Source organism: Brienomyrus brachyistius, chromosome 13, assembly GCF_023856365.1.
Source record: "Brienomyrus brachyistius isolate T26 chromosome 13, BBRACH_0.4, whole genome shotgun sequence".
Taxonomy (NCBI): Eukaryota; Metazoa; Chordata; class Actinopteri; order Osteoglossiformes; family Mormyridae; genus Brienomyrus; species Brienomyrus brachyistius.
Genome location: NC_064545.1, coordinates 6,075,215 through 6,091,606, shown reverse-complemented (window position 1 = coordinate 6,091,606; position 16,392 = coordinate 6,075,215). Strand labels below are relative to the sequence as shown.

At 44.7% G+C, this 16,392-nt stretch overlaps 1 protein-coding gene across 10 annotated transcripts in view; it reads left to right on the top strand.

Moving 5' to 3' along the window:
- The first annotated feature begins 1,290 nt into the window (after positions 1-1,290).
- pik3c2a (phosphatidylinositol-4-phosphate 3-kinase, catalytic subunit type 2 alpha) overlaps positions 1,291-16,392 on the top strand; it is a 32,070-nt gene continuing 16,968 nt past the window's right edge. For 2 of the 10 annotated variants that reach the window (XM_048971973.1, XM_048971963.1), the window contains exons 1-5: positions 4,379-4,841; positions 4,926-5,434; positions 5,905-7,091; positions 12,584-12,684; positions 13,970-14,130. In XM_048971973.1, the coding sequence (XP_048827930.1) occupies positions 5,991-7,091; positions 12,584-12,684; positions 13,970-14,130 (1,363 nt within the window). In that variant the 5' untranslated portion in view covers positions 4,379-4,841; positions 4,926-5,434; positions 5,905-5,990. Of the gene's footprint in view, positions 1,402-1,438; positions 1,876-2,241; positions 2,900-3,208; positions 4,316-4,378; positions 4,842-4,875; positions 5,435-5,904; positions 7,092-12,583; positions 12,685-13,969; positions 14,131-16,392 lie in introns of those variants that run through there. The other 8 variants (XM_048971968.1, XM_048971967.1, XM_048971966.1 and 5 more) reach the window with 8 other exon arrangements.

Here is a 16,392-nt window from a genome sequence, read left to right as displayed (position 1 = left end):
TGGAATGCTTCTTTTGCTGACCCCATCATGATCTCCATAGCTTGTTGGGGGAGGGGGGGGGGGGGGGATCACAGCACAGAATCAGCTAGCACACAGTGCCCTTAGAGCTGGTGGTTAAGGACCCTGCTTAAGGTCCCACAGAGATAAGACTGCTCTGCTGAGGCCAGGATGTGAAGCAGCAATCTTCTGATCACAGCCAGACTTAGCCCACTGACCCACTCTCTGCCCTCCTACTTTGGGAAAGTGAAAAGATGAGCATAAAAAGCTTCATGTATGAAATATAGTCTAGATGTTAGACATGCAATATGTTAATACTAAAGGGGATTGACCTTTGCGGGTTGGACAAACATTACATCTCGCTTCTGTGCCATTTACACCACTTCCTGTCAGTTGCTATTGGCTCTGAGAGGCGCAAAACCAAGACTCCTGTTTGTAAGCATGTCAGCTTCAAGTAAATTTTAGAAACTTCAGCTAATAAAGTTATTTAACAATATATGCTGAAATGATTCCAAAGCTTTTTTTTTGTTTGTTTGGTGGGGAACTTCGATGGATAAAGGCAATCATATTTAAAACATGCAACCTGTTAACAAACTTGAAATGCAATGTTTTGAAACATTTAACTAGTAAAGAAAAACAGTCACTAGAGCACGACATCAAAATATCACTACATAAAACATGACTAGACTAAAAAGTGACAGATAGAAATAGAGGCCATTTGAAAATAAGAACGGTTTACATACATATAGTATGGTGGACTTCAAGTGGGGCGACTATAATGCTATTAGTAATTGCAGACTAGGTTGTATTTCTTGAAGAAACCAGCTATAACCACAGTATTACATGTGAGATAGTATGGATAAACTGATTTCCTTTTCAGCATAAAGCTGGTACAAATAAAGATTATGTTAAGACACATTCTTATCATTCCGAGATGCACAACTAATGAACTTACATGCTCTAATGTCTGTGATCGCCTCTTTGAATTGCAATTCAGGTTAAAGCATCTGCTAGATAAAATGCCTTATTATTGTACTTTTGCAATGCAAGGCAGTGGTACAGTTAAAACAAGATGCATGCCATTGCTAGGGATGGACATGCAAGACAAGCTGTATACAAACAGACAAACTCCATAAGCGCATAGAGAAGATGTAGGACTTGAATCCCAGTCCCTGGTGCGAGCATGGTTATATTAATCACTAGATTAAAAGAGAATTCTGGACGACAATTCTGCAACTAAATAAAAGTTTTATTGCTCAGGAGATCCAATAGGTGTCATTGTTACTCCACATAATTACTGCCACAACCGCAAGGATCGAGACAGGAACTGACGTTGTGTCTGCGATTAGATGGATACATTTCTAACTGCAGGAAAATGGCCCCAGCTATCGCCAAGTTAGAAAGGTAGGAATTTTATCATCATTCTTCAAAAACCTTGCGATGCAAAAGTTAGGACAGCGTGGCGAGCGCGTCTGCTTCGCCTCCAGAAGTTATTCGGGCTTTGTTCTGAAAATAGACGATGCCTGTTTTTGATTGAACTTCACTTTTTTGGCCGGTCACTATTGATGTTTTAAATTATTCAGTATTGTATAAAGTTGATCAGCAGGCAGAGGAACTTCAAATAGTTGAGGTTTTTCCGTCGGCAAGCTGATGACGGATAAACAGTAGGTTCTTAAAGCACTGGCTAAATATACATGTTTTTTTCTGATTGCTAAGATTACGTGTGTGGATGGCGGGTTTGAAAAGTTACTTGCGCTTTGTAATTTGTTAGCGCCTGTTGTGGCTTGTTACGCCAGGTAGGATGCGTATGTGGACTGTATGGATATACAGGTGTTTATCCGTGGATTAAATGAAAATTTTGCGTCGATTCCCCCGACGGTGAGATTGTACATGTATCACCGACGCTGCCTTTATCCTTGCAAGACTCTCGTTAAGAATTGTGGAGTTGTATCTTTAATTTGCATAACTGCGTCTACAGTTCTTAATTTGGCTATATGTAATGTATTTTCGAATGTTATGACAGTCTTGAGCATGGCCACAAATACATTTTATGTGAAGCTTTCCCGCAGTTATGCTTGCAATATCATAATTACGCAATATGTCAGATGTTAATTTTCTTACATTTTTAAATTTACGTGCTAATTTTTCATGAATATTTTTTAAAGCTACTCATTATAGAATTGTCTGACGTGACAAGACAATATATACAATATAGACAATATATTTTTATAACATTGTATAATTTATATAATACATTGCAGGTTGCATACTGTTCAGAGAGTCGAATTAGAGGTGCCTTTATTTCCTTTTAGTTTCCATTTAGATGGAAAATTAGGCAAGAAAAGGTATTTGGTGAAAGTTTGTAGTAATCGGAAACTGCTTGATGCAAATTGTCATTATTTTGCTTTTAGCAATTTCCTTTGGAGATACGTGTGTTCTTGACGAATTGAGTTTATTTTCACTGGCTTTCTTTATCGACGCATTGCAGCAGAGGTTCAGCTCCTGCTCCTCTGTTTTTCCTAATATGCCCGTCAGCCCAAATAATTGCAGCCCCGAGGAACAATTTGAATCGTTATCTTTTCATCTGGGGCTGAATCTAAGAGTCTGGTCTCCAGACAGCAGGATTGTGCATTTGTGGAATGAAGTCGCACTGTTAAATGCATTGTTTGCAAAGTTCATAGTGTGGAGGGCCCTCCCTCTCTTGGTGTCTGTCATTTTTGTGAAAGCTGAACTTTTTTTCCACCACTTGTTTGGCTTTGCCCCCCTCCAGTGAGTCTGTGTTGCTTTTTGTATCATAAAATAAAATGATTTGTCGGAGTGATGTCTTTAATTATTTCTGACACGTTTACTCCAGTCTCCCTGGTGGCATTCTGGAAAGCCAGTCCATGTTAATTATTATAGGGTAAGTGCTGAAACTAAAATAAAACTGGAATTCTCTGGTTATACCTCAAGCATACAGAAGTGATTGTTTTGTTGTTTACTGTTTTCTCCAGTGAACTTGTGAGCATTTGAGAATGTTCCCCCTTCTGCTCTGTACAAGAACCGTTGCCTCCGCGACTAAGAAAAAGAAAGATTGTCTAAGATTGTCCAATTAAACTTGCCCGTATGAAAGGCAAATGCTGTAAAAACAAATCTTTAAACCCTGAGAATATGAAGTAGTTAGTCATTTCTTGTTCAAAGATTTTGTACTTTGAGCTGTTGCTTAGCATCTTGTCACTGCCTGTGGCAGAATGGAGAATGAGCTTCTTTTTCCCTCCCCTTGGTTTTATAGAGCTGAAGGCGTGTTGTCACTGTTTTCCTAGACATTGGGCTACATTTCTTCAGCTCTGATTGAGGAGCTGGGGGGTGAGACATTTGCTGATCCAGTTTGGGATGCAGACATGGGAAAGGTTAATCTTTTGATACACAAATAATTTTGGCTTTAGATTTCTCTCAGTTCTGTCTCTTTAGTCCTAGCATCTTTAGATTTCCTTATCAGGGGTTTCGAAACACAGTAGCCATTTGTGTGAAAATGTCTTCTTTTGAGTTGGAGCCGCTGATTCCTTTTCTTTCCAGCTCCTGGCGTGATCACAGGACGATTACAGCGTTTGTTTATAACATGATCTGTGAGAGAGAATGTAAATGTTTATTGCAGCCTTATTTCCTTGTTGCTTCTGGCACATGTGAAACTTTTAGCTTTTTTTTCCTGAAGAACACTTCTGCAACTATTTGGGACTTTCTGAGAATGCATGGAGAATTACCTACGGTCGACTGAGTTGATTGTATGAGCCTATAAGGAAACTTTGCCTCATTCTCTGTGTTCATGCCCATTTTCTTTGCTCAGAGCTGCTCACGGAGCAGTTTCCTGGGGGATGACAAGTTCTTTCTTGTGTTGCCGCCTACAATGTATAGGTGTTAGTATTTCGAGAAACCATTCTCATCCGTCCATGTTCCAACCTGCACAGTTTTAAGGTTGAAATACAGCCAGCATCGCCTTTGCTAAGAACTTAGATGGCTAGCTAATCTGTTTCTGTTGCCACAGCTGGGCTCCAAAACTCTCCTTGGTTATTAGCTCAGCTGATAAGACTAGAAACTGGCATGTTCCCCAGGAGCCGACTGTGCGGCGGAGAGTCCTGTCTGGCTGCTTTGCATTCCAGATTCCTTTCAGTTTGACATAGTAGGCCAAGGCGTAGCGTACTGCTGCGCTACAAAGGAAGGAAGGGGCGCCCTTGTGGAGCTGTGTCATTTCTGGGACCTGGGCTCTGACTGTGTGAAGTTGTGGAGTTTGTGGTTCTGGGTGAAGACTAGCTGAGATGCAGCTGAACTGGTGTACAGCAGGGTGAGTACAGAGCCCCATGAAAATGTTTGCTGACGGAGCTTTGGTGGTGTCATTGCATGAGTGTCCCACCCTCAGCTCCTTTTCAGTCAGGGAAAGGCTTGGCTTGTGAGAGACCGTGTTGATGGGAGGCCTGCTCACAGGTTTGGAGGCTGTGTTGAACTTCGTCCTCGTGGCATAGGGAGGTGTGCAGGTATTGGCCGTGTTGGTGGGAGGCCTGCTCACAGGTTTGGAGGCTGTGTTGAACTTCGTCCTCGTGGCATAGGGAGGTGTGCAGGTATTGGCCGTGTTGGTGGGAGGCCTGCTCACAGGTTTGGAGGCTGTGTTGAACTTCGTCCTCGTGGCATAGGGAGGTGTGCAGGTATTGGCCGTGTTGGTGGGAGGCCTGCTCACAGGTTTGGAGGCTGTGTTGAACTTCGTCCTCGTGGCATAGGGAGGTGTGCAGGTATTGGCCGTGTTGGTGGGAGGCCTGCTCACAGGTTTGGAGGCTGTGTTGAACTTCGTCCTCGTGGCATAGGGAGGTGTGCAGGTATTTGCCGTGTTGGTGGGAGGCCTGCTTACAGGTTTGGAGGCTGTGTTCAACTTCGTCCTCGTGGCATAGGGAGGTGTGCAGGTATTGGCCGTGTTGGTGGGAGGCCTGCTCACAGGTTTGGAGGCTGTGTTCAGCTTCGTCCTTGTGGCATAGGGAGGTGTGCAGGTATTGGCCGTGTTGGTGGGAGGCCTGCTCACAGGTTTGGAGGCTGTGTTGAACTTCGTCCTCGTGGCATAGGGAGGTGTGCAGGTATTGGCCGTGTTGGCTGTCGTGATTCAGTTCCCCTTTTTAGACATTACTGTTCTTTCTATTTGAAATCTGACTTCTGCCTTCCGCTTTTTATAAGTTCTTCATAAACAGTGCTGTCACTCCTTCTCTGTGGAAGTAGTGCGACCACAATTCTGCCGAAACGATTTTGTGGCATACTTAAAAAGCACAGACTGGAGGGCAAAAAAAAATGTCTGCTTGCTGCCGAATTAAATATCAGATCGCAACAAAGATGTTAAAAGCTCAATTACTGTAATCCATAATCCTAATACCCCTGTAATTAAGACCGAGTGTCATGAAAATGTCGTTCCTGGAACAGTAAGGTTGGTCTCCCTCCGATGCTGATCTTTTTGTGCTGAAAGACATCATTTTCCGTCAGTTTATGCTTCACTGAACCCATGAAACAAAAATGTGTGCAAACTCTCTGTTCTTGTTTTTGTGGACATCCATACGAGAACACGTCGATCACGTTAATAGCTTATTTAAAAAGCTAAGAACTTGCTTTTACCTTTGCCTATTACCGGAGTCTTAAAATAGAAGATAACGTGGATCTCTGAAGACTTCCTTTAAATGTAGTTGGGTTCTGAGTTGGGCAATGGTTTATGTGTAATTAACCATTGATTTCTTAAAGAAATCTCATTAGTATGAATAGTAGAAATCTCCCATTAGTATGTACAATCAGTTATCGACTAGGGTAAAATGCTAACTGAATTTCATTCTTGCAAATGAGTAATTTGCAACCTGTTTGTGCATTTTGTGTACGATTATCTGTTTTTCTTTGTGTGTATTTCAGCACTGTGATCTGACTCCATCTTGGAATACACTGATACCAGCAGTGGACCTTTTACCATTCATACATGGAACCATCTAGTTGACACCATGGCCCAGATATCCAGTGGCAACGGATTCAAGCAGGACTTGTCCCCCTCTATGGAGGGACGACCAAAGGGGATTGTGGGTAAGGAGGAGGCCCTGCGCATGGAAGTCGAGGCATTGGCCAAGCTGCAGAAGGAGAAGAGGCAGACCCATCCCACGTCTTCCTCAGCTGCTAAACCCCTGAGCCGTGAAGCTCAGAGGGCCTCCTCCAGCAGGCCGGAGAAAGACCTCATCGTCTTCCCAGAGTCAGAGGCCAAGAAGAGGGCAGAGAAAGACAAGTTTCGGGATATTGATGTCGAGAAGCTCACCACAGAGGAGCTGGAGAAACTTCTGCTGGATGACAGCTTTGAGGCAAACAGCAAGGTCTCCAGACCCTCCTCCTTGCTGGGGTGCAACCTCAGTGCCTCCTTCCCTGGCAGTCAGCCGTATAACCGAGCTCCGTTTCACAGTGGCCCTTGGACACCTGCCGTCGGAACCCCTTCTGCCTCTGCTCTGTCTACCCCAGCCCACCAGCAGACCCCCCTCTTCCCCCCTGGCCCCTTCTCCAAGCCGCCTGGCTCCTTCCAGAATGGCCTTACTGCTGGGATGCTTTTTAGGCCTTCCGAGCCCCTCTTCTTGTCTCCCTTTGTGGCTTTCAGCCCCATGCAGCCCCCCACTCCAGTTGTCTACCAACCTCCTGCCGTCGACCCAGAGATGGCAAAGCTGTTCGACAAGATTGCCAGCACCTCCGAGTACTTGAAGAACGGGAAGTCTGCTGTCACTGACCTGGACCCTGGCAACACTAAATCCCTTGCCCCCAAGCCGTCAGCCTCAGAACCCCCCAACATCAGCCGCTTCGATTGGCTAGACCTGGACCCACTCAGCAAGTGCAAGCTCGATGGAGAAGAGGTGCCTTCTGCTGTGGGGGCTGCTGTGACTGAGCGGGTAGGTGACCCATGGGATGCAGTGCTACTGGATGATGGTGATAGCGGAGCCGCTGGCAGCCCCCCAGCTCGGGGGAAGAGCCAGCACCCTGCCCTAAGGAGCTCCGCTGAGGTGACTTTGCCCAGACGCAACTCCCTCAACATCCCTACAACGTTTTCATCAGAAACCCAGAGCAACCAGGTATGGTGGTCAGGTGATTTGCAGCAGCTGACAGTCAGCTAATACCTTTGTACGAATTTTTCTACCTGTACGCCGAATTACGTGTCAGATACCTCTGTTGTATGTAAACTTGTACTGTTGCTAATTCAGCATTAGTATTATTTTGAGTTGCTTCAAAGCAGGAGTAATGCACAGCTATCAGTGATTTCAGTTTCAGATGTAAGATCTCGTGTTGTGACCAAATCTAGCCTTGGTAACCCTCCACATTATCATTTGATTTAATTAGGGTTTTGTACAAGTCCCCCGCTGTCTGTGGGTATAACATACAGATTCATTTAAAAACTGAGACCAGTAGAAATGCCCTCTGGCCCTTTTTCTTTCTCGCCATAAGCCCCTTACTGCTTTTATATGCGTTTCATTTCCTACATCGACTTTATACGGTCAGTGTTAGTTAACTTCCAAAGAGAAAAAAGAGACATTTCCTGACTAAAAACTCAGTGGAGGTGAAGCTGTTTTCATCTCATAGGCTGCATATTTTCCCCAGAAAGCTGTTTCATGGTGCTGCCCAGTGTCGTAATGGGACATTTGGTCTGATGTTACACAATTCATCCAAAGCAGGGAATCCATATAGGGGTGTGGGGGCGGAAGGTTTGAAATACTGTAGAAGGTGATTCTTTTACCATGTTAACAGGATCAAAGACCTGTGCTTTAGTACCATTCTTGCCAATAGAAACAAGTGGTCTTTGAAGAGTTACTGGATGCTGTCTTTAAATGTAATTCTTGGTCATAATTTTGCTGCGTATTGATGTAATGGTGAGTTATATACACAATGAGGCATTTTCCCCATGTGTACTAATTGCTGGGTTAGTCAGCATGAACAGGACGACATGGCATTCCTGGGTCCAGCAGTCATTGGTCTGCTGAGCCAAAGGAGCGGAAGAAGCCTGTTCTATGGTGTCATGGAAGCATGACATGCGTGGTTTCGCTTTGGGCGGGGTGGCATAGGTGGCGAGCATCCTGAACGGTCATGGATGACTGGCCAGGACGACAGATACTGTGAAGGAAGGTGAAATGCGAGACTCACAAACCCTTATTAGGACCAAGCCGGCCTTGCTTTGCTGATCTCTGGCCAGATAAGCTCCACGAATGTCAAATTTGCTGCCACTGTGCTCCGCTTTCTGTGGTGCATGACAGCCCAGATGCACTATGATGCAAACGACTCCCCCCCCCCCCCCGGGAAATAGGGAGCAGCTCTTGAAGTCCACGTCTGCAGCCTGAATTCCATCCCCCAGCCATGTGGAAAAGACGTGTTGGCTAATGTAGCATAACTGCCAAGCGACTCAAGTCACACTGGAAGAAAACCACAGATGTCAACCAAATAGGCTGATAGTGAGGCAGGTGTGATTGTGACCCTTCTGATCTAACAGGCATGCTTTAGTATAAAAGCCCCTCCACCCAACACCTTTCCTGCAGTTATAATACAGGGTGTAGCAGGCCTGGGTTTTAAATGCCCTATTTGCAGGGTTAATGTATAACATGTATATAATGGCATAAACAGCTATCATGGATGTCATGTGACAACCTGTCAGCTGCTTAAACAGTGTTATATCAAAATCCTGTGCAAAGTAACAGCTGCTCTCTGCTATATCCGACAGAAGAAGGTTAAGTATTTAGTGCAAAGGTGCAACGACTGGGCCCCTCCTGCAAGCTACAGGTTGCACCTGTACCAACAATAGGAACATTCTTGTGCTGAATGCACCACAGTCTGTGCTGTGTTTTTGGCACTGACTGGGTTCACTTGCAGTAGGTGTCGCTAGTAGTGCATCGACACCAGTAGGGTGCTCGTGTCACGAGGATGAGTATGAGTACATTACGCAGATGCCTGTAACCCATATAGCGTGACGCCCTATTAACGATATCGTTAAAAAGCAAAATAAATGGCACCACAAAAAGTGGAAGTACTTCAAAATTAACAAAAACTACTGCACAGCAGACTGCAAACTGCCAAAATATCATCAAGTACGAAAACAAGTTGACATGAGTAATGTAATTTACCATCTAAAAGTATGATGAAATTGCCACCAGCATCATTCATTGTACAGCAAACACTAGCATGGAGAGAGGAAATGTCAAAGATCACCCTTGTGTAGAGAAAATAAGCTTTTACTACTTCTGAACGATTTATCGATTTCAAATCAAAATCGCGATTCGAAACAATGCGATTAGCAAATCGCAAATGCTGCCATTTAGGTCATACATTATACAGGAGGGTTTAAAACTGTTGTGAGAGTCGTTTTCCAAATTCATGGCGTGCTTCCTGTGTGAGTCATGCTCACCAATCAGAAGTAGGTCGAAACGACGGAGTTTACGCCCACAAACAGCAAATACGTGAAACGCGAAGAAAATGCTGCATTTTTCTTCTTGCCAAGATTGTTTCAGAAAGGTCCGATCATCAATAAAATTGGCGACCTCCTTTTAGCCACCAGCAGTGACATACTTCAGCATATCACACCTTTTGTTGTTGTTAATAGAAATCGCATTAGCATACCGCTAACCCATCAAAACAACGAGACAGTCAGTAATCCTCACAGCAGCGGAGTCTGTGACCCCGTCAAACCCATAATAGTCGTGTTTATATCATATGTTTTTGTGCTAGTTGATTAAAATATTGATTTCCATAGATTCATCTTGTGAAATTAATCTTAATCCCACAACAGTAATAAAATAAAAGCCTCGCTTTAACATAAATACTAAAAGAACAGATCGCTTTAATCGCTATTACAGTATGGGCACGTACGGTCTAATTCTTTATAAAAGACATTAAAAGGTGACGCGTATAATGTTTTCTCATTCGTTTTATATTTGTCAGAGCAACAAGGCAAAGGAATGATAAGCTGCTTCAGTCGACAACTGCATTTTACTTCTCATTTCAAATAAAATGCAGGGTTTTAGCTAATTTTGGTCAGCTGCCTGGGGATATTCCACGAAGCAGGTTTAAGGGAAAGTCTGACTTTCTTTAGTTACTTTCATGGAATACCCCCCTGGAGTGAGGCTTTCTGTTTGAGACGAGTCTGCACATACATTTACGTGTATGTAAGAGTTTTATTACCATGTAAATAGTCTGTAGGGTTTGCACACTGCCCTAACGTTTTTGATGCAGCTAATTCTAAGTACATAATGGATTCATTTAGATTTGCCATAAGATTTCTTGCGTGAGGGTCTGAAAGCGTGTTACCCAAACCCGTGGGAGTTTGCACCTCAGAACACATTTTTTAAAATTTTAAAAATTTTTAAATAGCGTTTTTTTTTTTTAGACATCGCCAAGCTCTAAGCTGTAGCATTAGTGAGTGCCAGAAAGCAAGTATTGGTACTCGGTCCGAAAGAAATGGTGTTGATTCATACCTACTTGGTTGAACCTTTTGTGGCATCAATGAATGAGTAGTTATCATGGAGGAGCCTATTATATGTAATGCATGTAAAGCACACAAGGCTCAGAATCACTTAAATTTCAATAAAAAATTTCAGGAGATGAGTGATTAATGTTTTAGGGAACCTTCCCAGAAGTAATTCTTCCGTCCGTCCGTCCATCCATCCGTCCGTCCGTCGTACTGCTCTAGGGCTGGGTGCTGGTGACCTGCAATCTGGATCACAGGGAAAAGTTAGGAGATACCCTGGACTGGATGCCAGCATGTCCCAACATTCCCAGTTATTCTCCGGTAACTGCTGCTTACGACAGGCACCCTGTCACCACTGGGCAGCCCCTGTGCTCGGTACCACCGTGCTCGGTACCACCGTGCTCGTTCACGCGCAGAAACCTTTTTCTTTCAAATTCGAATTTCAAAGTGACATGGTTAGAGTTGCTAACAGTATGATGTGGGTGTTTTCCTTTCTTAGCCCCGTGTCGGTGAATTTTTAGCGCAAGTTGGCCTAATGTGAGAAATTCCTTTAAAGGATATTCAAGGAAACTTTTACTGTTTGGCACAAAGTTCCAGGTGGATAGGGTTTTAAAACATCATGTGACTTGTTTAGCCGTGAATAGAATTCACAACCTCATCCTCATTGTTCATAGGGTGGAGGTCACTGATCTCTGAAATGCTGGTGTGCCCCCCTCCCTCAGTCGAAACACATTCACCAGTTGTAATTCGGGCCAAATATCCCAATAATCTGACTTTTGTTGGTATTGTGCATTTCCCTACCCAACGTGTCTGGACTGTATAATAGATTTTCTTTTCAAATAAAAACAGGCCGAGTCATGTCTGTCCTGATAAAAGCTAATCCTGTCAGTCTGAATCACACTTCTCCTGAAGTGCCCGTTACCTGAAATCAAATCCATATCCACTTCTGACGCTCTCGTGTCTCGGGTTTGGCGGTAGACGTTCCCGAGCGTCTGGCCGCTGCTGTACTGCGCTGTGTGCAGCAGACTAGCTCAGTGAGTAGATGCGTTGCATTGCACCTTCAGGTTGCATTGCTTGAATGAGCCGTGCCTGTAGGGCACATGGCCTGCGTGCTTTCTCGTTATTGACAATGCATTCGTTTGTGCATGCTTGTTTGTTTTTATTTGCTCTCCGCTCACCATCTGTGGATATGCAGTTCCACTGAATTCTGCCTGTCCCTCAGACTATATACTTGTGAATGAGGGAGTGTGTATGTGATGGGATGGGATGAAATCTGGTCCAGGGGTACCCTATCTTAGACCTGCTGCTATCTGGAACAGCCTGGGGTTTGTGGGACTGTCTTACACCTCCTTTGTTGTATGACAGGCTGTACCCTGTGTGTTTTGGTTTGGGGGATGCCCTTTCTTATACACGGTCTCTTTATACCATTCACTCTAACTGACCGAAGAGGATAGTTGTTTCAGACTAACATTGATGATATCATTCTACCCAGAATCCGTAATGTCTGTCTGTCTTATCACTGGTTTATTGTTCATTTCTTTAAAATGCCATGTTTTAAATAATTTTGAGTTATGTTTGTGTTTCGGTGGCTTGTGGTCAGAAGGTTGCCGGTTTGAGCCCCGGCCCTAACAGAACAGTCACTTATACATGGGCCCTTGAGCAAGGTCCTTAACCCCCCCCCCCCCCCCCCTCCAAAGCTATGGGGAGCAAGATAGGGTCAGCAAAGAGAAGCATTCTAACACACCTGTACGTGTACTAAGCCACAAAATATGAAAGTACAGATAATTCTTGCATGTGACATGCTGATATTACTCAGCATGTCGTCCTGTAGTGAACAATACAGCCCACCTCAGTGGTGCCCCAGGACTGACCACTCGGCCAACCTCAGCAGGCCCCGAAACCAAAATGATTTCTTTTATGTTTTTATTGAGTTTTCCTTTGACTTATTGAGTTTTTAAGGCAATATTTTCGTTTGAAGTTAGTTTTGGAGTTTCAAAGGAATTTCTTTTTAGCTTTTATTTTTAATGAATCTCTGCTCAGTAATTTCATATACTTATTTATTTATTTTTTGCTTAATGTTAATCTTTCTTGTGTTTTTTTTCCCCCATGCATTTCCAGAATGAAAAGGGAAGTGAGAGAGCACTTGTGAAGTACAACGCCCTTCACGACCCAGAGGCCGAGAACGACGAGGTTCTCTCCTTCTGCGAGGACATAGCAGTGTAAGCAGCCCCCGTGGGCGGTGGCCCGGATGTCCGGCCATCATGGCCCATGGTGCAAGCCGTGCTTCAGCCTTCTTACACCCTCTAGCTGAGCTGATGCAGCTATGCATTGATTTGTGCCAAGATAATGGGTTCACTGTCTCTCTCTGTCTGTCTGTCTGTCTCTGTATATCTACAGTATGTCTGTCTGCCTATATATTTATAGGTGGTCAAAGGAAATCTTTAAAGTTGTTTATCAAGGGTCTCATTGTGTATATGATCAGAAAAAAACTATTTAATATCAGATGCATATTAACAGTAACTCAATAGAAACTAACAGGAATTTCTTCTGTTTTCCAAAAAGTCACGTTGGACGGCTAAATGAACACAGCTTCAGTCCCCAAACCTCAGAGACACCTCAGCCATTCTGTGTATTCATTAGATTTATTCCGTTCATCCATCCATCCATCCATTTTCTGCCAATTATCCGCGGGGTTGGATCGTGGGGGCAGCAGTCTAAGCAGGGATGCCCCGACCTCCCTATCCCCGGCCAGCTCCGCAGGGGGAATACCGGGCCTGGCATTCCCAGGCCAGCCGAGAGAGAGAATCTCCAGCGTGTCCAAGAGGCTTCCTAGATAGATGCCCAAACAGTGACTTTGAGCCCCTCTCGAATGTCCGAGCTCCCTATTTCTAAGGCTGAGTCCATACCTGTGAAGGAAACTCATTTCTGCCACTTGTATCTGTGATCTCATGCTTTTAATTAAATCGTTTAAAAAGGTAGCGAGGTATTGATTGGCCATATGAAGTCGGGTAGTGACCTAGTCAAAAAAATACATGGATGTTTTGGCCGTTTGCTGCAAACACTGACCTGGGGCTTTAGTGGAGGTTTTTGAAATGGACACACTTTGACAGGCATGATATCATAGTTTTATACCAACATGAAGATGATTTTCTTCATTTTTCAACATAAACGTAATTTATTTTGACTGTGTAAGACTTTTGCACAGTACTGTATGCCAATCACATTAACCCAAGGGTGTCACTTTGTACTGAACATTGGGTGGGGACTTCAACTCCCCCATTCTTCATGGCAATATGATTAATTGGGGGGGGGGGGGGCTTATTGGCCGGTTCTGATTAATTAGGGGGGGGGGGGTTGCAACCCCCGATTTCTCCCCCCCCCCATAATTTGCACCCATGCATTAACCAGTAGTTGGAATCTTATAAATCGTAACCCTGTGAATCTTTCTGGAATGTTCTCATTAAGATAACCTGCCTTCGTGTGATATGTGTTTGTTGACTCCAGCCTGAGGTGCAGGTTCCAGCACGAGGACTTGGCCACCAACCCCGGGTGCGTGTTGAGCCCGGTGATCCCTCAGCGGGAGCTGAACGGGGACAGCGGCAGCAGCGTGAAGGTCTCCATCGAAATCTCCGACTCCCTGGAACCTGTCACCTTCACCTGTGATGGTGAGCGGCACCCACCACCACTTCCACATCTCACCCCAAGTCTCCCCCTCGCTCTTTCCCGGGACACTCGTGTTCCAGCGCTGAGAGCCATCAGCGTTCCACACAGGGAGGCCTTTCATGGCACGTCGATGAAAACAAAGAGATCATGTCCACCCTGGTACTCAGTTGACTTTTTATTACAGCAGTGATGTCGTTGAACATGTGACTGTTTTTAATGTATAAAATACTGCATATATAGCAAGCAGAATGCTTATGCTTTATATTTGGGCATGGCTTTGTACGTGGTATCATTTAATGACTCGAACTGCATTTGAAACCGAGATGTAGTTGTTGGTGTCAACTTTTATTTATGAATCACTTTTAAAACGACTCGTGTTGACCACAGGCAAAAAAAAGACTTATTAGTAAATTAATAAAAATGAAAGTAAATAAAGACGACCACAAAAATCAAAGAGAATTAATAGGAATAAAAATGTTTTGAGTAGTGATTTAAAAGTAGCTAAGATAGGTGCTGTCCTTATGTGAAGAGAGAAGGTATTCCACAGTTTAGATGCTGCTGAAAAGGTGCGATAACTTTAATTTCAGTCTCGATCTTCGGACATTCAATAGCGTCTGATCGGCAGTTGTGGTGTTACGATTTCTCTTGTCCTAGTTGTCAGGAGGTTAGGAGTGGGCAGGACTGTGGATTAGGAAGCAGTTCTGTTTTTTTTTTTTTTTTTAAGGAAGTACACAGTGTTCCCTTTCTCTTATGAGTAACATGTGGTAAATGTCATCCTCAGAGTTGTGCTAAACCTAGACAGGGCCTTTTGCTGTGGTCTCAGTCATGTCTATGGCATGGTCTCTTCACGGAGGTTTAAGAGCTCTTCTGGGCCAGCCAGATACTGCCTTCCTTTTGGCCAGGACCGCTGCCCACATAGTGCCAAGCAGGCCTGCCTGGGTAACACCCCCCTCCCCCCCCCCTTTAGCAATCGGTCCACCTTCTTCTCGCGTTGGCAGGAGATCAGGCTGCCCTTTGTTGCGAACAGTCTAATTGTGCAGCAATCATGGGGAGCCGGCCCCTTCCCTGTGCAGGGCCCCTGGGGACCCTAAGTAAAGCTGGCCTTTAGAGCTCCATCGTTTAACTGCTCCGTGTCCTTCCCTTAGCATGCTGTTGACATGGACCGGTCCACCGTGCACGGCTATACCTGCCCCTTCAGCTGTCAGATATGTTTTTTTTTTTCCATTTTTATTCATTATTTTCTCATCAAATTTTTTTTCTAAATGTTTGACCCATTTGTCTAGATCAGGCCTGACAGTTTGCAAGTTTGCAATTATATCTTTGTGGAGATTCTCCATTCACTTCTATGGGGAAAACTGTAACCCTAACATGACGACCCTAACCCCTACCCAGCCTTAACTTTAACCATAAGTAACCAAACAAAATATGAGACTTTTGGTATTTTTGCTTTTTTCATTGCATTCACAGATCTTTCTGGGGTCCCCGCAATGTAATATGAACATAACACACTCACAAAGACAACGGTCATACACAGATCGATTGATATATACCTTGTGCATGTGTGAGAGATAAATGTGTGTTCCTACACTTTATACACCCTAGTTGTATTTCCTACCTACTTCCGTCGTGGTTCTGCCACCTCAGGTCACGCGCGGCCTCTCCTGCCGGCCCCCGCGGCCCTGCGTGTCACGCTCCCGGGCCGCACTAGCAGGTGCCCTGCGAGGGCCTCGCCAGAAGGAAGCCGGCTGTCACTGGGCCTCCGTCTGCTGTTGGCTTCCCTTTCTCATTTCCCGAGGCTGCTTGCCACCGAGAGCTGGCCCTCTTTCTGAAACAAATCCACTCTCTGGCTGTTTAAACCTGACCAAAAGCCCGACTGGCAAGGCACTATCTCTCGGGGCGCACCCAAACATGAACACGGGCAGAGCGGAGCCCTAAACTTGCCCTGTTTGTGGTTGGTGGGTGGCATTTTAGCGGGGAAAGTCTTTATAATCCCAAGCCGGCTTGCGTGGCATCTTTGTTATTTATATTTTTCGAGACCCATTTATTGGGAAGATGAAGCAATGTGCTTGTTTAACAGGACAGCTGTCCTATCAGGGAAAAGAAACCTCATCTATTACATTAATGTATTCTTCTCCCCTCCCGCATTGCCTGACACAGAGCCCTGCCAGGACCTCCTGCCTGGCATCTATATTGCCGGGTCTTAGGCTATTGCCTCACTTAGAATGTCATACGAGTTCCCAGTCCCTGGGTGGTGGGCCGTGGGT